The following is a 23,991-nucleotide window of genomic DNA, read 5'->3' on the forward strand; positions in this document are numbered from 1 at the left end:
CCTGTGGCCAGCGAGGATTTGAAAATGTCTGTCAAAGCCCCTGCTGGATCTTCCCTTACCTCACTTAACAGCCTAGGTCACATCTCATCTGGGCCTGGGGATTTTTCTATTTTAAGCCCGCTAAAACAACAAACACTTGCTGCCTTTCAATGCTAATTTATTTAAGTACTTCACAAACCCTGATCTCGACACCGCCATCGGCCGTCTCCATGGTGAACACAGATGAAAAGAAATCCATTAAAGCCGAATTTACGTCCTCTGCCTGCACATTGCAGACGGCCATTTTGATCCCTAATCAGTCCCATTCTTTTCCTGGTTATCCTCTTGCCCTTGCATTGGGCGTTCCCTTGATCTTCCTCACCAGTGTTATTGCATGCCCACTCTTCGCTCTCCGAATTCAATTTTTAAGTACCCCCTATACTTTCTGTACTCCTCTCGGGAGTCCGCTGTTTTTCAGCGCTCTGAATCTGCCAGTAGCCTCCTTTTTGATCCTTATCCAATCCTCCATATCCCTTGACACCCACAATATCCCTGGAATTGTTCGTCTAACCCTTCAACTCTGTGGGAACATTTTAGCCCTGAACTCTCAATATTTCCCTTTTGAAGGTAAGAGCCAATGGGATCCAGGGCAATTTGACAAATTGGATCCAAAATTGACTGAGTGGTAGGAAGCAAAGAGTAATGGTCGAGGGTTGTTTTATTGAGTGCAAGCCTGTGACCAGTGATGTACCACGGGGATCGGTGCTGGGACCCTTGCTGTTTGTAGTGAACATTAATCATCTAAACCTGAATATAGGAGGTATGCGGAGTAAGTTTGCAGATGATGCAAAAACTTGTGGTGTCGTAAATAGTGAGGAAGAAAGCCTTAAATTACAGGACGATATAGATGGGCTGGTAAGATGGGCAAGGGAGCAGCAAATTGAATTTAATCCTGTGAAGGGTGAGGTGATGCATTTTAGGTGGAGTAACAAGGCAAGGGAATATGCAATGGATGGTAGTACCATAGGAAGTACAGAGAGTCAGAGGGACCTTGGTGTACTTGTCCATAGATCACTGAAGGCAGCAGCATAGAAAGATAAGGTGGTTCGGAAAGAATATGGGATTCTTGCTTTTATTAGCCAAGGCACATAATATAAGAGCAGAAAGGTTATGATGGAGCAGCATACAACGCTAGTTAGGCCACAGCTGGAGTACTGTGCACAGTTCTGGGAACTGCACAGTCGGAAGGATGCGATTGCACTGGAGAGGGTGCAGAGGAGGTTCACCAGGATGTTGCCTGGGTAGGAGCATTTCAGTTATGAAGCGAGACTGGAAAGGCTGGGGTTGCTTTCTTTAGAACAGAGAAGGCTGAGGAGGGAATATGATTGAGGTATACAAAATTATGAAGGGTATTGATAGGATAGATAGGAAGAAAACTTTTCCCTTAGTGCAGGGGTCGGCAACCAGGGGGCATCGTTTTATGGTAAGGGGAAGGATATATCGAGGTGATTTGAGGGGAAAAGTATCACCCAGAGGATGGTTGGAGTCTAGAACACATTGCCTGAAGAGGTGGTAGAGGCAGGAACCCTCACAACATTTCCGAAGTATTTAGATGAACAATTGAAATGCCATCGCATACAACAACATGGGCCAAGTACTGGAAAATGGGATTAGAATAGGTAGGTGCCTGATGGCCGGCAGAGATACGCTGAGCCGAAGGGACTGTTTCAGTGCTGAATAACTCTATTAATCTATTACTCTATGACCTGATCTCCTGCTTGTGATCGTTTGTAAACGACTGCCAGTCTAGTGAGGTTACAAGGCTCGATCTTATCAGCTTTAGGACTGTCTTGTTACAGAGCCTGTTCTGGTCGGATCCTTGGCAGTGCTCGGCGCCTATGCTGTCCCAGCTATAGAATCTTTCTTTCGAGAGAGAGGTCTATTTCTATAGGAACTTTATATTATTATGAAAAGTGTCATTTATTAAGCGTCCCATTCCTTATAATAAATCAGGAGTGATTTGGATGGGTGAAATATGAGTGGAAGCGTCGTTTTGGAATGTTGAAGCACCGCTGGTGAATACAGAAGGTCCTAGACAAGTATCACCTGTCAAAATAACAGTCAGACACGGTTAGACAGCTCGATATTGGATGCCCAGAGCCGGAATCTGAAAGGCTGGAACTGATAACCAATGGATGAAGGAAGATTAACAGACAAGTAAATAGTTGAATGCACAGCTTAAAAAGTTGAAGTAAACTTCCGGATCCTTTGTTACAATAAGTAAATTCTTCCAGAATTTCATGTATGATGTGCTGAACTCTCACAGTGAATGTGGACACTTCAAATCACTCTCCATTTTAAATGTCACATTTTACTAAATCCTTAGCACATTGAATGGAGAAAATCAGCAACAAAAAAAAAATGTGTTTCTAACAAGGCCACTTGACAGTCCATAGAAATCTGCAAGGAACGAGAGTTTTGCATGCATATGACACAATATCTGGGACCTTTCGTTGGATCCGCGGTAAGATATGAACCTCACCTCTTCTGATTGACTTTTTCTGTATAACCACCATCAGTGAGATCAACACACAGATTAGCAGAACTCCGAAGCAGACCGCAACTAGGATGGAAGTAGTTTTATATCCCTGTTCTTAATGACAATAATACAGAAAGGTTTAACACATACACAGTCCGTCTTGCACAATAACATATTTACAAAAGGGAGTTAATAATTATATCCACTGCTTCCGGGCGATGAGTCAGGCTGAACATTCCGCAATATGTGTGGTGCACATTGCACCAGAGGGAAGTGTGAGCCAGTCTAAATTACAGAGACAGTGCCCCCATGTTTCTGATGAGAACACGACAGTTCAGGTACAGCCAGAATCTGAAATTAGCTGAATTTCAACCAGACCATTTGAAAAATGCGGTGAGGAAAAGATATTCCAGTCAGTGAGAAAGTGCTCATAGCATCTTGAGAAAATGACTACAATACCAATTCAACTAATTCAAACCCTAACGCTGGCGAGGATACTAATAATGGTAAGTACCTGCAGATGTGGACGGGACAGCAATTGGAGGCACATCGAGCCCTGTGGAGTATATTGTACAAAAGGTTCAGGAGGATGAAATTTCAGCACTTTCCATTTAAACGATAAATACTGTTCTTAATTTCCGGAACTAGTGAGTCAATTTAACAAAACAATGAACCCGAACCCCACTCTCCAAACCCTGTCATCCTCACCGGAACAAATCACACTGGCATCTTCCTTGTGATCACAGTCAGACTGAGCCGGCGATGAAGAAGGACAGTCGGCCAGAGAAGATTCGCTTCCAGTGCATTTCACCTCATCCAGCCAGATAACACCGTCACCCTGGGAAAAAGTAGCTCCTCCTGGGGCCAAAAGAGCGTGACCACAATCCAGCTGTCTGCAGACAACATTGGCATCGGCCATATCCCAGGAGTCATCACACACCGTGCCCCAGCTGTTATTGCACAATATCTCAACTCTCCCGGAGCAGTTGGTGTTACCTCCAAACAGGCGCAACCAATGTCCAGAATCTGGCAAAGAGAATCAATGGTTATTATTGATGTAGTATAAGAAAGGAGTACATGTCAGATAGTTGGTATAATAAAGAGGAAGTAGCACCTGGTGAAAGCCCACGTTTGCAATCATATTCTCGAATGCAGTCCTTTGATCTGTGGTGCTGCTCCTTAGTTACTTTTGCTTCTGTTCAGAAGAGAAACATGCTGACTGTATCAGACACCAATGTTTGAAATGACACTCGCACATTTAGAGGTTTGTTGTGTTACCTGAACAAACAACACCAGCATCCTCCCTGTGTTCACAGTTGTGTTTACCCCACGGTTCTTTTTGACATTGCCAAAGGAACGATTCGTGTGAAATACATTCCATCCCATCAAGCCAAATGGGTCCAGATCCTTCTCCAAATGACTGAGCATAATAATCGATAGAACTGAGGGGACCGCACTGTAACTGTTTGCAGATCACTTCTGCATCAGGTCCATCAAGTGTATCCGAGCACACTGTTCCCCAGGTGCCATTGTAGAACACTTCCACTCTCCCCTCACAGCGATGCTTCCCATTCACCAGCCGCAGCTCTTTGTGCTCTGTCAATGACACAAGAAATATCCAGATAGTTAGATTGATAACTCGTTGTATGTTCATACTGCACAGCTCAACACATGCTGCACCGGTTGTGTTTACTGATTTCCAGTAATTATTTCAGAAAAGCGATAGAAAAACACCGACAGCCCATAAAGTAATAAAGAATAATCAACACGGATTTCATAACAGAAAGACAAACAACGTTATTGAATTCTTTGAAGAAGTTACAGAAAGATAACAGGGATAATGCAGTCGATGTAATATGCATGTTTTTTTTTCAGAAGGCCTCTGACAAGGATCATGACTGGGGTCAGAGCCTGTGAAGTCAAGAGATCAGTGGAAGAATGATAGGAAACCAGCTCCAAAGCACACCGTCCGGGTACAATGTGGTAACCCAGAATGGCGGAAGGTGGGAAGTGGTGTTCCACAGGTCTGGGGTCACTGCTGCTCAACATTTACATGAACGATTTGGATTTAGACAAGGGAGACTTAATTTCAAATTTTAAGATGACAGCAATTTGGGGGTATAGTAAACACTAAGAAAGACAGAGACAAAATACGGGAAGACGTTAATAAACGGGCCGAATGGGCATACAATTGCCAAATGAGTTGAATACAGATAAGCCTAAGGTGCTCAGTGTTGACAGGAAGAATAAAGAGGCCACGTACTTCTTGCAAAATAAGAGTGAAAATGATATAGATCAGCAAAGAGACCTCGGGATACAGAGGCACTAATCACTTCTGAAGTGACAGAGACCGAAGCGAGTGATCATAAATATAGGATAATCCCGAATAAATCTAATAAGAAATTCAGGAGAATTTTTTTTTTTTACCTAGGGAGTGGTTTGAATTTTGAATTCCGAACACATGCAATTGCTGAGGTGATTTGCACTGATGCCTTTATGGTAAAGCTATGCAGGTACATGAGGCAGAAAGAAGCTAGAGGATATGCAAAGAGGGTTAGGTGCAGTGATGTGTGGCGATACTCGTAGGCAACGTAAACACCACTTTGACCAGTTCGTCCGAATGGCCAGATTCCGTGCTGTCCAATGTATGTATTTCGAAGTAATATCTTCCCTGTGAAACCACGTGCACAACACTACGGAAAATGGGAACATGGAAGCACCTTTACCTGAACACATGATCCTCACATCTTCTTTATGAGAACAGTCGTGGTTACCCCACGATGCTGAGGGACATTCCCAGAGAAATGATTCGTTACTGGAACACTTCAGTTCATCCAACCAAACTGGCCCTGAGCCTGGTCCACAAGATGCAGGAAGTGCCAGGTCCAATGCCTTTCCACAACCCAGCTGTTTGCAAACCACGTCAGCGTCCGCCAGATCCCAGGAATCATCACAAACTGAGCCCCAAGTCCCATTGTAATAAAGCTCCACTCGGCCAGTACATGGGCTTCCACCGTCAGCCAGCCTTAACTGCACGTGGTCTGTTGGATAACAGTACATGAGGATTATACTTTCAATAGACATTCACATCATCACTCAATACAACTGATTTTATCATCACCAGCACAAAAAATGAAGGTTAAATGCACCGGTGACAGGTAAAAAAAATATACAACAGAATATCTGTTTACACTTACTTCTTACATAGAATGTAAAGAACGGCAATGTTTCAGATATGCTATTACATCTGGCTTTGACAAGTTCTGATCTCCAGTTCACCTTTTATGTTTTGAATGCTGTGTACGGTGTCAAACAGGCAATCACTCACACGATTAACAGTTAATTTATACTCATGTTATATAACTGTATCTGTTCTTTATCCATGTATGTTACCCTTATTTGTTATCTTGGTCAGCCATTTACGGCCATCTGCTATTTCCCTCATCTTCAATTACAAGTGACTTGCATTTATCTAGCGCCATTAACGTAATTAAACATCCCAAGGCGCGATACAGGAGTGATATCAAAGACATTTTAACACAGAGCACCGAAAAATATATTAGGTCAGATGACCAAAAGCTAAGTCAAAGAGTTAGTTTTTATGCAACGTCTTAAAACAGAAAGACAGGTTGAAAGGCAGAGAGATTTAAGGATGTAATTCTAGAGCATGTGACCTTCGCAAATAAAGGCACGGTCGCCAATGGTGCACAATTAAAACCAGGAATGACAGCAAGATTAACACCAAGATTCCAAGCTGTCTGGCTGAGTGACAGACAGTTGGCATGGCGAGAAATGGAGTTGGAGACAAGGAAACATGCGGTGGGGACTGATGGTTTCTATCTTTTCAATACAGTGTTGGAGGAATTTTCTGCTGATGCAGTACTGAATGTCAGCCTGGAATTCTGACAGTGTACAGGCATTGGAGGGCTCAAGAGTGTTGAATGTGAGGTAGAGTTGGATACAGTGAGATACATGTGGAAACTGTGGCTTTGTTTGCGGATATCGCTGAAAGGCAGCATGTAAATGAGTAATGAAGTGTCAAAGGATCGATCCTTTGGTGACACTATAGGTGACTTTGAAGGAGCGGGAATGAAGCCATTGCAGGCCACTTTCTTACCATGACTGCATGGATAATACTAGAACCAGCTGAGTGCAGTCCCACCCAGCCGTGTGTTAATGGGGAGGAATTGGAGAAGTATTTCATGATCAATCATATAAAAATTTGAGACAAATCAAGAAAGAGGAGGTGGAATCGTTTATGTTTGTCACAATCACTTCGGATGTCGTTTGTTTTCGTCCTGTGGTGTGAATAGAAAATTGATTTGCGGAATTGAAACATGCAGCTTCATATAAGATGAGCATGGATTTGGGAGGCGACAACACATTCAAGGACTTTGGCGAGGTACGAACAGTTGGAGCTGGGGCAGTAACCTGCATGGACAGGTGGTCAATGGTTCCTTTCTGAGGAGAGGTGTGATGACTGCTGATTTGAAGGAGAGGAGCCTCAACATGTAGAGAGAGAGAGAGAGAAAGAGAATCGTTAATATTGCCAGATAACATGGAACCCAGGAAGGGAATGTTTGTGTTCAGTAGTTTAATAGAAATAAGGTGTATCCAGCAAAATGTGGATACCATCAACAGCACAGGTTCAGAGTGAGAGTGAAGGATTCTAGGAGAGAAACAAGAAATGTGAATTCAGGGTGATCGTATGGGATGGGGGTGGGAACTGATAGGAAGTTAGGCCTGATGGGTTGGGGAAGAAAAGGAAGTAGTGGAGGTGACTGAACGGATGTTTTTGAACTTTGTGACAAAAAGTCTATGAGCTCCTCTCAATTATTTTTGGAGTTCAGGGTGGATGAGGCAGGGGAGTGGTTCAGGAGGAAGATTTATGATGGAGAATATTTGCTGTGCATTTTCTTTGCCTTCCTGGATAATCTTTGTCAAACGGGAGGTTTTAGTGAAGATGAGGAGGACCCAATGATGCTTTTTGTGATTGATCCATTCAGGATTATATTACCAGATAGTTCCCCACATGTCACCGTGCCTTTCTGTTTTTTAATTATTTTAGGGAATGTTGGTGTCACTGGCAAGACCAGCAGTTTAATCCACGCTATTTATTACTTCATTATTACTTTACTACTCCACTTCATATTGGAGAATGTAAGGTCCACAAGTACTGCCCTTAAACATCAGCCTTGTAATATGCAGTATCTTCGTGCAGAATTACGTTCTAGGGTTGTATTGATTACTACATTATCATAAATCAATTTAATATTAATAGCATAAGAGAATCACTTACCTTTGTAAGGATGGGACTCTGTCTTTGACAAGGAATATATTTGAGCAATTTTAGAGACATAAACCGCATGTCTGACCAGAGAATATGCAGACTTGTCTGTCCAGACAGACTGCTGCAATTATGTTAAATGAGCAAACGAAACTTGTGAGGCACATTAGCAATTGCTATTGTCTGCAAAGATTCAATGAACTAAACGACTAATTCTATCAATATATGACTGTTGGACCGGACCAAAGAGGGCAGAAAACAGGATCTGTCTGCAAAATGTTGGACAGGATCAGGAAGCACCTACAGGCAATTGGACGCCAGATGTGTAGACCTCCTGGCTAAACAGAAACCAGTATTTAATCTGGACTGGACAAAAATGATTGGACTAATTGCGTCAGGCACTTTGGAGAGTAAACATCAGCAATGTGACCCATCAGATACAGAAGTAGAAGACAAGGAGAAGACACATGGCTTCTGTAGGTGGGCATAAATGTTGGGTCGAGCTTAACATCTACCTAACTGAAGAACAAGATGACATACTCGACTCTGTCCAGTGACTGAGTGTGTAATAACCATTCAGCACTGTAAACTTCTGACGTGAAACGCTGGATGTATTGATTTCCGCAGTGTCCGAAGAAAATGCTTCCTGTAACCAATCGGTATCAAATCTGAATCATTAACGATCTCATATGTTGTAAGTTCCACATGTCGTATGCAAATAAATGTTCATTGGAACAACCCGAAAACATCTGCCCACACTCAAGCCAAAAGACTTGCAGGTTGTTAGGTAAATTGGCCATTATAAATTGCCCCTAGCGGTGGTCGGGAAATATAGGGACAGATGGGGATGTGGTAGGAATATGGGATGAGTGCACGATTAGTATAAATGGGTGGTTGATGGTCGGCACAGACTCGGTGGGCCGAAGGGCCTGTTTCAGTGTTGTATCTCTAAACTAAACAAAACTAAACTACACTCTGCATAATGCAACATCCCCAGAACACATGCCTGCATTAACATGCTACACAATGAAACTTTAAAGTGTCTAGTCCAAAACATCTGTCTACTTTTATACACAACCTAATGAAACTTGCACCAGACCAACTCCCACACAGCTACCTCCACTTATATACTATGCAGTAGAACTGATTGCAAGCTTGGCGCCGGATGTGATACCACAGCTGAGATTCCAATTCCGTATTCTCTTTATCATAAGGCCGTTATCTTTCACCTCTATCATCATTCACCTCCCTTCCTGCCTCAGCCCATCTGCTGCTGAAATGCTCACCCATGCTTTGTTGCCTGCAGAATCGAATATTTCAATGTTCTCCTGGGCGATCACCCATCTTGCATCCTCCAGAAACATCAGCTTATCCAAAGTTTTGTTGCCTGCCCGACATGAAGCCCCTCTCAGGAACGCCATGGCACACGACGATCTATTGGTTTCCCTGCGATCAATACCTAGAGTTTCCAAATATGATCTTCCTGTTCAGACACCTTCATGCTCTCCCCCTACATCAGTATAACCGTCTCCAGCCTGAATCATTTCAGGAGCTCTGCTTTTTTCTGAATACAGCTTCTTGTACTTCACCCACTTCAATTGCCCACAACTTTCAGTTTTGCCTTTAACCATCTAACCCCCAGATCTGAATTTCCACCAGAAATATTTCCGTGTCTCCAGCTCTTCAAATCCAACCATCTGACTAAGAATTTCGTCACCCACGCCATCATCTCTTTGTTTGGCTCTGTGTCAGTTTTCTCTCCGTTTACATTCCTGTTAAACCCCTTGTGATGTATGTGTTAATTGAAATTTCTGTAATACAAACGTTCTTGCTGTTTAATTGTGTCCGTGTCCTCTCTCTCTGTACACCACCCCAGCTCCCCGACCGCCCACCATCCTCTCCCACTCTCCTCGAGTGAAATTACTGGTTTGAGAAACACAGGAACAAGTAACCGATATTATCACTTTTCTCAGCAGATTAGACATTTCACTTTTATGTTTTTGTAAAAGCAGTGAAGAATTTGCTTACCTGAACACAGGACCCCAACATCCATACTGTCAGTGAGAGACGAATTCAATGTGAATAAGCTGCAGTTCTGGAGCTGCAATTCGTTTCCTTCACACTGGACATCATTCACCCAGACGGGTCCTTCACTCTCTCCGTCCTTTGACTCGTTGTAAGCGGCTGTCGCTTCACCACAACCCAGCTGTGTACAGACTACGTTGGCATCATTCAGGGTCCAGTGTCTATCCTGCAATCTCCCCCAGCTGCCATTGTGGTAAATCTCCACTCGCCCATCACACCAGCTTCCCCCGTTAGTCAGTCTTAGTGACCAATTTTCATCTACAACATGAAACACATTGAGAATGGTGAAACTGAAGCAAAATATCTCAGAATTTACTGCCACCCGAAAAGTCATTAATATTAATGTTTACTATTCCTGTCATCATTGTTCAGAAGGCTTGTTGAAAGATCATTTTCACCATTACCTTTTCTCTGTAAATACATTTTAGAGACGGACCGAGTAGCTTACGGTTGCTGAACTGGGGACAGAGGGTAAAATGAACTGTCGGTGATAGCCGAGGGACTGAAGGTCGTCCTCCTGTCCACATGCACTGATATTCCAGCTCTCGCCCTGTACTTGAAAATATCATCAACTTTTCTTCCAATTTATCCTCCTTATATTCACATGGTCCATCTTCAACTCTTCCATTCTCTTCCTCAACATCTCTGTCTCTGATTCTGGGGATAGGTTAATAACTAATATAAAGAGTAAACCCAGGGACTCTCACAGTTACCTTGTCTATGCTTCCTCACACCCCAGTTCTTCGAATGACTCTATCACATTTTTTCACTTGCTCCATCTGCAATGTCTGGTGATGCAAACTTCCATACCAGTGGTTCCAGATATGTATTCCTTTTTCCTCAACCGAGGACTCTCCTCACCTCCTCATCCACCCACCATAGTTGACAGGGCCCTCAAGCACGTCCATTCCATTCCCCAAACGTCTGCTTTCACCCTTTCCCCCTCCCGGAACAATGATAGGATTCTGATTCTCCTCATCTTCCACTCCATCAGCTTCCATATTCAACAGATCATCTTCCACCATTTTCACCACCTTTAATGTGGTGCCACTACAAATCACATCTTCCCCTTCCCTCCACGTTTAACATTCTGAAGGGACCATTCGCTCTGTGGCACCCTGATTCACTCTTCAATCATTCTCAGTTCCCCTTCCCCCAGGACCTTCCCATGAATGCGCTGGAGGTGCAACCACTGCCCTGTTACCTACACCTTTCTCACCATCCAAGCCGCCAAATACTGCTTCCAAGTGAAACAGCGATTTTCTTGTACTGCTTTCTCTTTAGTATACTGTATTCACTGCATTGACTGATCATGATACCGTCTCCTTTACATTGGGACACCAAACATAATTGAGTGCTTACTTTGCACAACACCTTTGTTCAGTCTGCAAGCTTTACCTTTAGCTTCCAGTTGCCTGTCCTTTTCATTATTTATTCCGCTCCCACTCTGACATCTCTCTCCTCTTTCTCCGACACAGTTCCAATGAAGATTAACATAAGTTTGAGAAACAGCACTTCCTCTTTCCACTAGACTCTTTACAGGCTTTAGGAATGAACACTGAATTCAGCAATTTCAGGAAAGATTCCCTCCCCTTTTTGGAACGATGTCTTGCCTTCCAATTTGCAGCTTCTCTCGAAATGTGTTTTTCACTTGGCCCATTCCTACCTCTTTCTGCCTTGCATTGTCCCATTTATCATTTAATTCTTCCTGCCTTCCACCATATCACAGATTGTTCCTTTCGTTATTTCCTTGCTTTCCCCTTTCTTTAAAAACTGTTAAATCTCTAACTTCTGATGAAAGATCAGCAAACTGTAAGGTTGATTCTGTTTCTTTCACCGTAGATGCTGCCAGAACTTCTGAGTATTTTCAGCACTTACTGTTTTTATTACCTATATTTTAAATTGTGAAAAGTGGGAGCAATGTGCGTTGAGCAATGTCCCACGTACAGCTATCAGTTAACTGAGCAGATAATCTGTTATGAGAGGGCGCTGGTTGAGGGATAACTGGGAGAATTGTAATTTACATCAAGTTTGTGAACTAATCAAAGGCATGGCATATTGGTGAAATAACGAGTTACTTCACTCACGATCATTTTATTGCCCTTAATGTAATGGAAATTAAAATTTATCTCATGTTATTTAGCTGGAAACAAGTTCACAGTTTTTTCTATTGTACAGCTGATCTTTGCAGAGAATTCCATGATAATTCATATTTGAACGGCCAACATTGATAACAGTTTCAATGCTCGAGCAACATTTCCATTCTATGGCAGTGGTCCTGGGAGCAAATTGCTGATTCTATAGCCCTTGAGCAATGCCCTAGATTTACCACAAAAGAGATATTATATGAGCGATAAGTACTAATCACGAGACATTGTATGTATTCAATGTTTACTAGAGTGAAGCTCTTTGATTAATTTGTAATTTAATTCAGACCAATAAACCGACAAACACATCTCAGAATCTTAGTGTCGAAGGAAGCATGGGATCAGCAAAACTAGTGAATCAGCGACCTGTGGAAATAGTTAATGATGCTTGACAGCAGAACAGTTGGTGTATTTCAGTTCAATTGACTGAGATGACTCACCCGTACAGATGACACTGGCATCATTTTCATGGGAGCAGCTAAACTGTTCCCAGGATGAAACAGGACAATCCCACAATCGTGTCTCCTTCCGCCGACACCTGTACCTTTCCTTCCACACTGGACCGGCTCCCTTCCCAAAGTGAGCTCCTCCCGGGATTGAGGTTACTGTCCCACACTGCAAGTGCTCACAGACCACGTTGGCGTCTTCTAGATCAAAGTACATGTCACACAGCGTCCCCCACTGGTCTCCGTGCAGCACCTCCACACGGCCAGAGCATCTGTTCGTCCCATCAACCAATCGAGGTCCATTTTTCCCTGTATTGGAAACCAATCCAAATCCAAATAATTTATAAATCATCCTCTGCATAGAAACAGCAAAATAGAAAATGGGTATAAAAGTTGAATCTTATGTACACGATTATCTCTCCATACTTTATACAAATTATCTATCAAAAAACAATTCGAATTACCACAGCAACACAAAAGCAAAATACTGCAGATGTTGGAAATCTGAAATAAAACAGAAAATATTGGAAATACTGAGCAGGGCTAGCAGCATCTGTGGAGAGAGCAAGAGAGTTATGTTTCAGGTCTGTGCACTTTCATCACAATAATTACTACAGGACCTCTTTAAGAAGTTGGCTGAACACTCAAAAATTAACAGCTCTTCTTGCAAACGCTAATCGATTGTTGGTCTTTATCTCATGGATTTTGGAATGTAAACGATGAAGGATGTGATGTTTCTGTTGTCTCTGTTGTCACGTTTGGGCACTGCACTTCACAAAACCATTGGCTTTGGAGGTTGTTCAGAACAGTGTCACCAGAATGGCAACAATGCTTAAAGAGTTACATTATGAAGACAAGTTGCATAACCTTTGTTTGTAGTAGATTTGGTTTGGAAGGATTACAGCTTATCTGGTTGATGTGTTTAAAATGGTTAAGGGGTTTGATAGATGAGCTATAGAAGATCTGGAGAACAAATACAAAACAAGCCCATTTAGGAGCTGCTTTTCTTTATGCGGATGTGGACATCTCTGGCAGAGGTGGCAGTTATTGCTCAACTCTATTTGCCCTTGAAACCGGTGTCAGGACTGTCCTCTTGAACTGCAATTGCCTGCATGGGGAATGTTCTTCTGCAATGCAGTAAGGTAGAGTTAAGGCAAAGTGTGCAAGCATAGAGTGTACCTTTAACTGCATGTGTTGGAAGCAGAGTGGGAAGTTTGGAATTTGGTAATTAGTGGCTAAGACTGAAATCTAGCCGTAACATTTAGCAATTCGCTTGGAATTAAAAAACAAACTGCAAGGCAGTTCATTGTTCGCAGTGAACAGGGCAAGTCAGGTTCGCAGTAAGCTGTCAATCAGCTGTGATTGTGCGAACTCGGGTAATTACTGTCAGCTGGAAACTGTCTAAACTGTTGCATCTCGAATGTACCTCTAAAAGCATATAATATTGGACGTCATTGCAAGACGATTTGAATAAAGGAGCAAGATGTTACTGCACCTATACAGAGCTTTGGTGAGACCACACCTGGAGTATTGTGTGCAGTTTTGGTCTCCTTATCTGAGGAAGGATGCCCTTGTCATGAAGAGTGTGCAAAGTAGATTTACAAGGCTAATTCCTGGGATGGCTGGATTCACGTATGAAGAGAGATCGGATCGACTCGGACTATATTCACTAGAGTTTAGAAGAATGAGAGAGGATCTCAGAGAAACCTATAAAACTCGAACAGTACTAGACAGGCTAGATGGAGCGAGGACGTTCCCGATGGCTGGAGAGTCCAAAACCACGGGTCACTGTCTCAGGACATGGAGTATGCCATTTAGAAACGAGATGAGGAGAACTGTCTTCACTCAGAAGGTGGTGAACCTGCGGAATTCTCTACCACAGAAGGCAGTGGAGGCCAGATCTCTAAATATATTCAAGAAGGAGATAGATAGCTTTCTTAATGCCAAAGGAATCAAGCGATATGGGGATAAACGGTAACAGAGTACTGAATTAGATGATAGGCCATGACTTTTTTTGAATGGCGGAGCAGGCTCGAAAGGGCTGTCTGGCCTACTCCTACTCCTATTTTCTATGATTCTATTTTTAGACTTCTAGTAAGGCAGAATGTAACCACAGATTGCAATGTTAACTGAATACATTATGAACATAGTGGGAAGTTAGAGTTTGCTAAGAGTAAGAATTCGGTGCAGAGGGGGAAAAGGAGGTATTTTTTATTCTTTCACAGGGGGTGGGAATTTCGGGCGAGGACAGCATTTATTACCAATCCCGAACTGCCCTTGCAAAGACGGTGGTGAGCCGCCTTCTTGTACCACTGCAGTGCATGCGCTTTCAGTGCACTCACATTGCTGTGAGGAAGGGAGTTCCTGGATTTGACCCAGCGACAGTGAAAGACCAGTTATATAGTTCCAAATCAGGATGGTGTGTGCTACGGAGGAGAACATGCAGATGGTGTTCCCATGCATCTGTTATCCTCGTCCTTCTAGGTAGTAGAGGGTGAGCGTTCGGATGGATGTGTTCTGTTTTGTCTGTTAAACTGAAGTCAGTGACTGGAGCCACCGGTTTAAAACAGCGCCACAGCCAGCAGTAGCAGAACCCATTGGAAGGGGCTGAGAGGCAAACACCAGGCAAATCGAGGGAAAATCTCACTAAGTGAAGCAATTGTCAGGTCAGAGTGTGAGAGGACGTGGGTAAGTTGTAAATAAGTATTAAGTTAATTGATGAGTGCTTAGTGTTTCGGCGTTAGCTGACCAGTAAAATAGTGTTAAAGCTAAAATGCATCTACTAATAATTTGACCTCTAAAATAAAGACAGACTAAGTTCTGGCAGAGCAGGTTTTTCTCGATATTGGAATGTGTAGATAATGGAACTGTCCCGAGGGAACTTGTCTGTCGTAGATATCGCCACCTGGAAACTCTCTGGCTCGGGATCACAGAGCTGTTGTGGGAATTGGAGAAACGCCAACACATATGGCAGCAAGAAGAGTATTTGACAGTTTGCTGCAGATTTCAGTCACACCTTGTAGAGAGCTGCAGGATCAGAATGAGGTTGTTGCAGCTTATAGTGCTCAGTAATGGAAATCCAGATGTAATGGAGAACGAGGATATACAGAAGTGAACAGGAACAAAGTACTGTCTATTTGTGAGGATAAGGATGAAGACTGTCAGAAGGACAGCCAGAATGTTGACCGGGATACCTTCGAATAGGAAGCTGTTCAAAAGGAGGAGGAGTGGAGCATAATGTGATACTTTTAAGTGATTCAATAATTAGGGCATTAAGAGTTCCACACAGTATTTTCCCAACTTGTGCGAAGTGAGGGATATCTCAAATCAGATTGCAAGAATGGAGGGGAAATATCCAGTCGTTGTGGACCATGTAGGGATAAACAACATAGCGAAGAGTAGGCAAGAGGTTCTTTTCGGAGAGTACCAGGAGCTGAAATATAAAAGAAGATCTCAAGGATTATAATCTCTGGATTTCTATACAAGCTGCTTGCACATTGGCATAGGAAAAATAAACGATTAAGGAGATGAACACGTGCTTGAAGATTACGATGTTGGAAAGCGGTGATACACTCCATGGGACGCTGGCACCTGTACTGGGATATTAAAGAATTATTCTGTTGGAATGAGCAGCACCTGAATCGGGTTGGGATCAGGGTCCCAGAATAAAGGATAAATAGGGTTGTTACAGGAAACTTAAACTAGTAAATGGGTGAGGGGAGGCTGGTGGGGCCGGGGTGAGGGGGCAGAGCACAGTTGTAAATGTAGCATATCTAGGTGCGACAGGGAAATAGAAAACTAAAATATGCAACATTTGAGTCAGACCATTTTACGGTTTTACATCACGTGCCTTTGCTCTGAAAACAGCAGTTGCTTTCTTGAAAAAGCAGTTGTTAGAAATACTGACAGACCATGACGTTTTGGGCCATGTACTCTGCCCATTGTCTGGAGAAATAATTGTAATTGGTGGAAGCTGTCTATTTATATGTAGTGCAGAACGGGAATGTGGGCAGGATCTGACTACTGTTAGGTTATTACATGTTATTGTTCTGGCTGTTATTGGTCAGTTAATTATATTCCATGAGAGGTCAGTATATGCCATTATTCTTGCTGCTGATTCATCAGTTATTGTGCATCGTGGCAAGTCAATCCATGCTGCTGTTCTGGTCGTGGTATGTTGGCTGCACAGCAGGTGCTTGTGCGTTTCTCGAGGAGGGAAACCCTGATATTCACCGAGGAACAGGCCACGGTTAGGGGGAAGGTCTTGAGTTTATCGATCTCCATAGCTTCCCTGACGCAATGAACGGCACAAGCCTGCCATCAAAGAAGCTCAACTCAATGACCACCGCATTGAATGGTCCAATTCCAAACTCAACCTCATCTATTATGGACTGGCGTGCACGACACAATAACATCATAATATAAAAGAGAGCAAAAACATGCAAAAATGCAAAAAAAATGCACAGATCTTCATGAATGGCAGAGATACAAAGAATAGCAAAGGATGACAAAATAGATCGCAAGAGATACAAAACGTTTACAATAACTTCAAAAATATATTGTCATTAAAAGCAATGTGGTCTCATTACGATGACAGTTGTGATATTATAAATGAAAATAAGGAAATGGCAGGAATTATACACAATTACTTTGCATCAGTATTTACATGGACACAACTTTTATTAAGGTTCTTTGTTGCCGCAGTCGGCCAAATGCTGCCCTGACATTGAGGGCAGTCACTCTCATCTGGAATACAGCTAAATCATCCATGTTTGTACAAAGGGTGTGATGTGTGAGGTCTGAAGCTGAGTGGTCCGAACAAATTCAAACTGAGCATCAGTGAGTAGTTTATTGGGAAGTACTGCTTGATAGCGCTGTAAACAACACCTTCCATCACTTTGTTAATGATTGAGAGCAAACTGCTGGATCAGTAATTCGAAAATTGCAATTGTCACACTGCTATTGAAAGAAGGTTAGCGAGTGAACCGAGGGAATTATAGATTGGTTCGCCTAACAGCAGTTGTCAGGAAATTACTAGAGTGTACATTACATTTAAAGATGGGGTGTCTGATCACCTTGAAAAGTTATAGCTGATCAGAGAGAGCCATCGTGGATTTGAAAAAGGTAGATCATGCTTGATGAACCTGATCAAATATTTTGGGTAGGAAACTAAAGTAGAGGACAGGGGAACCTCAATGGATGTTATTCAGATGAACTTCCAGAAATCACTCAACAAAATCCCTCGTAACTGATTGTTGGCTAAAGTTGAAGCTTTTAGAATGTAGGGAAAATTATTGACCTACTTAGGACGTTAGTTTAGTGGCAGGAGATAGACAGCAGGGATAATAGGCAGATCATCTAACTGGTAGGATGTGATGGCGCCGTCCCACAGGAACCTCAACTATTCACCATATTTATTAATGATTTAGATGACTGGATAGAAAGCCACATATAATTGACATACTCAATTGTGGGTAAACTGTTGGAAAAGATTATGAGAGATGGGATTTATTATCATCTTGAAAAGAATAAGTTCATTTGTGATAGTCAGCACGGTTTTGTGAAGGGTAGGTTGTGCCTCACAAACCTTATTGAGTTTTTCGAGAAGGTGACCAAACAGGTGGATGAGGGTAAAGCCGTGGAAGTGGTGTATATGGATTTCAGTAAGGCCTTTGATAAGGTTCCCACGGTAGGCTATTGCAGAAAATACGGAAGTATGGGGTTGAAGGTGATTTAGAGCTTTGGATCAGAAATTGACTAGCTGAAAGAAGACAGAGGGTGGTGGTTGATGGCAAATGTTCATCCTGGAGTTTAGTTACTAGTGGTGTACCGCAAGGATCTGTTTTGGGGCCACTGCTGTTTGTCATTTTTATAAATGACCTGGATGAGGGTGTAGAAGGGTGGGTTAGTAAATTTGCGGATGACACGAAGGTCGGTGGAGTTGTGGATAGTGCCGAAGGATGTTGTCGGGTACAGAGGGACATAGATAGGCTACAGAGCTGGGCTGAGAGATGGCAAATGGAGTTTAATGCGGAGAAGTGTGAGGTGGTTCACTTTGGAAGGAGTAACAGGAATGCAGAGTATTGGGCTAATGGGAAGATTCTTGGCAGTGTAGATGAGCAGAGAGATCTTGGTGTCCAGGTTCATCAATCCCTGAAAGTTGCTACCCAGGTTAATAGGGCTGTTCAGAAGGCATATGGTGTGTTAGCTTTTATTCGTAGCGGGATCGAGTTTCGGAGCCACGAGGTCATGCTGCAGCTGAACAAAACTCTGGTGAGGCCGCACCTGGAGTATTGCGTGCAGTTCTGGTCACTGCGTTATCGGAAGGATGTGGAAGCTTTGGAAAAGGTGCAGAGGAGATTTACTAGGATGTTGCCTGGTATGGAGGGAAGGCCTTACGAGGAAAGGCTGAGGGACTTGAGGTTGATTTCGTTGGAGAGAAGGAGGAGGAGAGGTGACTTAATAGAGACATATAAGATAATCAGAGGGTTAGATAGGGTGGATAGTGAGAGTCTTTTTCCTCGGATGGTGATGGCAAACACGAGGGGACATAGCTTTAAGTTGAGGGGTGATAGATATAGGACAGATGTCAGAGGTAGTTTCTTTACTCAGAGAGAAGTAGGGGCGTGGAACGCCCTGCCTGCAACAGTAGTAGACTCGCCAACTTTAAGGGCATTTAACTGGTCATTGGATAGACATATGGATGAAAATGGAATACTGTAGATCAGATGGTTTCACAGGTCGGCGCAACATCGAGGGCCGAAGGGCCTGTACTGCGCTGTAATGTTCTAATTCTGATACTCAATATTGCCATTGAAAGAAACCATCAGCCATTTTGCAATCATGTATATTTTAAGCATAACTTTGCAAACAAAGGATTCAGTGACTGTGTAAAACTATTTCAATATTGGTGAGTGTGAGGTGTCCAAATTGGACTTAAAAAGATTACAGTACTTTCTAAATGGTGAAAATCCAGACGCAACACAGGGAAAAGAGACTTCAGGGTCATGGGCAAGTACAGGAACGGAAATCAAAACAGCCAATGGAATAGTGGGCTTTATATCTAGAGGAATGAAATACAAGGGCTAGAAATGATGCTGCAGCTAAAAAAAAACTGGTCAGGCCCCATCTGGTGTAATGTTAAGCTATGGGCAATCTGCGTTGCGAAGGATATGTTGACCAGGAAGAGTGTGCAGCATCAGAGATGCTAGAATGATTCCTTGGCTGCAAATGTTTGTTTTTTATTCATTCATAAGATGTGGGTGTCGCAGGCAAGGCCAGCATTCGTTGTTCATGCCTCGTTACCTTTCACAACTGGGTGATTTGTTAGGCTATGTAAGAGGACAGTTAAGAATCAATAGCATTGCTGTGGGTCTCTGGTCACATGTAGACCAGACCAGGTAACAATGGCAGATTTCATCACCCCTGAGGATATGACTGAACAAGATTTTTTTTAATAACATTCGACAATGGTTTCATGGTCACCATTACTGAGACGAGGTTTCAATTCCAGATGTATTAACTGCATTTAAATTCCACTAGCTGCGATGGTGGGAATTCAACCAACATCCCCAGAAATAGCCTGGGGCTCTGGATTGCTAGTCCAGTAACATGAGCACCACGCCACTGCCTCCCCTCATTATGAAGAAGGATTACACAAACTGTGGCTAGGTTCCCTGAAATTTGGAAGAGACTTGTCTTTTCAGATTCCCAGCCTATGTCCTCCAGCTGCTGGAAAGTCTTTGGGAATTCTGCAGGTGAGCTACTTGCTACAGAATGCCGATATCATCTGACCTGCTCTATTCGCCACTGCATTATTGTGTAGTTTCTTGTCAATGTCGACACCCAGCAGGATTTGATGGTGGCAGTGAATTCACTGATTATAATAGCTCGGGGAAGTGTTATTCTCTCTCTTGTTGGAGACAGTCGGTGCCTGACAGGGAGGTGGTGAATGTGTTACTTTCTACCTTCCAGCCCAAGTCTAAATAATGTCCTGATCTTGATGTAAGTGAGCACGAACTGCTTCTTTATCAGAAGAATTATGAATGGAACTAAAGACCATGCAATCATCAGCAAAAAGCCCAACATCTGACATTTTGATGGTGGAAAGGTAACTTACCTCGCACCAGAAGATAGTTGGGCCTCAAAGAACAATTAGGAAACACATTTTTCGATAAAAGTAGTGGAAATCTGGAACATTCCCCAACAACTTCCAAAGTAAAGAGCTGTGGGTGTTACATCCAATCTAACTTTTCAAGACTAATATTGATAGATTTTTGTTAGCTCGGTGTATCAAGGAATCCGGTTCAAAGCCAGGTAATGAGACTTGAAGAACATATCAGGTAGGATCTAATTGAATGATCGAACAGGCGAGAGAAGCTGAAAGCTCTGTACTGATCATGTGGATATGTGTCTAATCCTATCATATTTAGCGGGTAAAATGCAAACATTCTATGAAATAACTTGGTAATCTTTCACTTCTGGCCTGATTGCACTGAGCAGTGCTAGAGTACATCCGTTCTTTTATATCCTGCCGTTCAGTAAGTGTTAACGTGGGTACAGTGGAGCAGCGGTTAGCCTCACAGCTCCAGTGACCCGGGTTCAGTCGTGGGTATTGCCTGTGCAGAGTTTGCACGTTCTCCCTGTGAATGCGTGGGCTTCTGCCGCGTGCTTTGGTTTCTTCCCACAGTGAAAGACGTGCAGGTCGAAAGTCAGCTGGCCATTGTAAATTGTAGGTAGGTGGTCGGAGAATGGAAGGTAATGTAGAATTAGTGTAAATAGGTGGTTGCTGGTCGGAAAAGACTCGGTGGACCAAAGGGCCTGTTTCAGTGCTGTATGATAAGAATAAGAACGTGGTCAGGGAGGGTCGGAAGGCTATTGTAATGGCGGATCATTCGTGGTGTTCAAATTAAAGTATCGAAATAGGCCAATGCATATTCATTTAGTCAACTCCCAACTGTTGCAGCCAATATTCAATTCTAAATATACATTCGGTGCAGTGGTAAACAAACTTGTGAAAATTCTGCTTCTTGCAGAATAAATGTTAAGATTTCGAACCATCTTGTTTACCAGTAATTGCGGGTATTTTGTACCACGTGACACCAAACCTATAGCAGTGATAGTAAACTATAATGAGTAGTTTATATGTGAACATTTCAGTCAGAAACATGGGAATTCCACCTTTCTCAGTTTTCCAAATATTAAGCAGGAAGTTGTCTGCTTTTCAGTAAGTCTGTACTCACCAGAACAGATCACACTGGCATCGTTCCTATGGCTGCACTCCTGCTGAGTTCCTTGAAAAAGACGGCAGTCCAATAAACTGGTCTCGTTTCCAGTGCATTCAAACATATCAGTCCGTACCAGGCCAGTGCCCTCTCCAAAATGGGCATACCTTGGCACAGACACGGCGACTCCACACTGAAGCTGACCACAGACCACATTGGCGTCTTTCAAATCCCAGTCAAGGTCACACACTGTTCCCCAGTTTTCACCGTACTGGATCTCCAGTCTGCCTGAGCATGGAGAGTCTCCGGATGTTAGTCGAGGATATCTGTGATCTTAATAAGCATATTATATCATAATTAGCGTAATACATTAATAATCACAATAATACAAATATTTATATTTCAATACGCATCTGATTAATCACAGATCTGGTAACAGTCGTTCCCAGATTCTGTTCAAAACTGATTATGCTGGAGTTCCTGCATCACTGCTGCTTATAATGTGCCAGAACTATCATGTTTAAAATGTTCCTTTATTTATTTATAACTTCCCCAGTCGCCGTCACAGTAACTGAGAAACATGCACTGTATCAGCAGTTAAAACTGGGCAAGAAGTATTGTGTGACAAGAACTGGTGTTAGGAGTACAGTTGTTCATATTTAAGATAAATGATTCCGACTCAGAAAAAGGAAGTGCAATTGTAACATTCACTAATGACATCGACGTGGAGCAATAGTTAATACAAAGGCAGATAGTGAGAAAAATACTTTACGTTAACGAAATTGTAAATGAATTTTAATGCAGATAAATGTACACTTACTCATTTGGGTAGGAAGACTGAGAACCCATATTCCTTGGACAATGATCATCTGAATTGTGTCGAGGAGCAATGGGACTCAGGGGTACAGATATACAAATCAATAAAATAGCAATACACGTTAACAAAGCTCTAGAAAATACAGAAAAAAAGATTGTTGTTTATTTATGAGAGATATGTTGAAAGGGGAGTCACACCCAGCACAAGGAAAGATTTGCTGTTGATTGGCAGTAGGTTGATTGGGTGCTAACGAGTCAGTGTTTCCCTACTTTTCTCGGCAGTGTGTAACTGAGAAACTTTACACCATGTCAGTTGAATCCTGGTGCTGCAACTGCTGTAACTGTAGTGGATCAGCTTGGCTAGAGTTGTCGCTAGTTTTAGAGCACTGATCTTCAGCACTACTGCTGGAGTATGATCGGGCCCTTAACTTTTGCTTTGTGCTGCGTGATCAGCCGCTTCTTAATGTTGTGTGCCGTAATCTTCAGAATGGACCAAACAATAGAACGCATTTGCCCAGCGCTAACCCGTTGACATGAATTGTCACACAATACTTCTCAACTTTTGTCAGTCTTAATAACTACCTTTAACCCACACTGTGTTGCCTGTTTTGCAGCCAGTTTGCTATAGTCTGTCATGATCACCTTTCAAAGCCCTTCGTATGCAATTAATTACCTTGAAACCACATTCACAGTTTCAAGTTTAAAAACTGGGCAGACAGTTTGTGACCAACAAGCTGCAGCAGTCAGCATACAATCATAGAACGTTTACAACACAGAAGGAGGCCATTCAGCCCGTTGTGTCCATGCTGGTTATCTGTAAGAGCACATCACTAGTCCTATGCTTCTGCTCTTTCTCCATAGACATGCAAAGATTTTCTCATCAGGCGCTTGTCCAATTCCATATTGAAAGCCACAATTGAATCTGTCTCCATCAGACTCGCAGGCAGAACATTCCAGATCCTAACCACTCGCTATGTAAATAAGTTTATCCTCATGTCACGGTTGGTTCTTTTCCCATCCACCTTATAACAGTGTCCTCTGGTTATTGACCTTTCTGCCAAGAGGAACACTTCCTCTCTGTCTACTCTGTCTAGACCCCTCATGACTTTGAACACCTCTATCAAATTTCCTTGCAGCCTTCTCTGTTCTAACGAGAGCAACCACAGCTTCTCCAACCTATCAATGGAACTGACGTCTTTCATCCCTTGAAACTTCCTTGTAAATCCTTTCTACACCCAATCTAAAGCATTCATATTCTTCTGAAGTGCTGCGTCCAGAATTGTACACAATACGCCAGTTGAGGTGAACACAGTGTTTCAAAAAAGTTCATAATAACTTCCTTACTTTTGTACTCGATGCCTCTATTTAAAAAGGCCACTTTCTCAACCTGCCATGCCACCTCCAACGATTTGATCAGAAATACTCCCAGGTCACTCTTGGCTGCAGCCACTTTAGAATTGTACCCCTG

At 42.7% G+C, this 23,991-nt stretch overlaps 2 protein-coding genes across 2 annotated transcripts; both read right to left on the reverse strand.

Annotated features, from left to right (window-relative positions):
• Window positions 1-586: 586 nt before the first annotated feature.
• LOC137359244 (deleted in malignant brain tumors 1 protein-like) lies at window positions 587-3,977 on the reverse strand. The gene is made up of 4 exons (XM_068025303.1): window positions 3,797-3,977; window positions 3,633-3,713; window positions 3,308-3,544; window positions 587-597 (listed from the first exon to the last, which is right to left on the reverse strand). Exons 1-4 carry the CDS (start codon window positions 3,897-3,899, stop codon window positions 587-589), a joined length of 432 nt encoding a protein of 143 aa, XP_067881404.1. The 5' UTR covers window positions 3,900-3,977.
• Window positions 3,978-5,072: 1,095 nt separating this feature from the next.
• LOC137359246 (scavenger receptor cysteine-rich type 1 protein M130-like) lies at window positions 5,073-21,987 on the reverse strand. The gene is made up of 5 exons (XM_068025305.1): window positions 21,726-21,987; window positions 12,478-12,792; window positions 9,834-10,148; window positions 5,427-5,559; window positions 5,073-5,211 (listed from the first exon to the last, which is right to left on the reverse strand). The coding sequence occupies exons 1-5, from the start codon at window positions 21,829-21,831 to the stop codon at window positions 5,073-5,075; spliced, it is 1,008 nt and encodes a 335-aa protein (XP_067881406.1). The 5' UTR covers window positions 21,832-21,987.
• Window positions 21,988-23,991: the final 2,004 nt, after the last annotated feature.

Source organism: Heterodontus francisci, unplaced genomic scaffold, assembly GCF_036365525.1.
Source record: "Heterodontus francisci isolate sHetFra1 unplaced genomic scaffold, sHetFra1.hap1 HAP1_SCAFFOLD_124, whole genome shotgun sequence".
In the NCBI taxonomy this organism is placed as follows: Eukaryota; Metazoa; Chordata; class Chondrichthyes; order Heterodontiformes; family Heterodontidae; genus Heterodontus; species Heterodontus francisci.

Coding starts and splice junctions, on each gene's coding strand:
- LOC137359244 (XM_068025303.1), bottom strand. CDS start 3,899: ATGGAATGTATTTCACACGAATCGTTCCTTTGGCAATGTCAAAAAGAA. Junction 3,714..3,796: donor TGCTGGTGTTGTTTGTTCAG/GTAACACAACAA, acceptor TCTTCTGAACAG/AAGCAAAAGTAACTAAGGAG. Junction 3,545..3,632: donor CAAACGTGGGCTTTCACCAG/GTGCTACTTCCT, acceptor TCTCTTTGCCAG/ATTCTGGACATTGGTTGCGC.
- LOC137359246 (XM_068025305.1), bottom strand. CDS start 21,831: ATGTTTGAATGCACTGGAAACGAGACCAGTTTATTGGACTGCCGTCTT. Junction 10,149..12,477: donor TGCCAGTGTCATCTGTACGG/GTGAGTCATCTC, acceptor TTCATGTTGTAG/ATGAAAATTGGTCACTAAGA. Junction 5,560..9,833: donor TGTTGGGGTCCTGTGTTCAG/GTAAGCAAATTC, acceptor GTTATCCAACAG/ACCACGTGCAGTTAAGGCTG.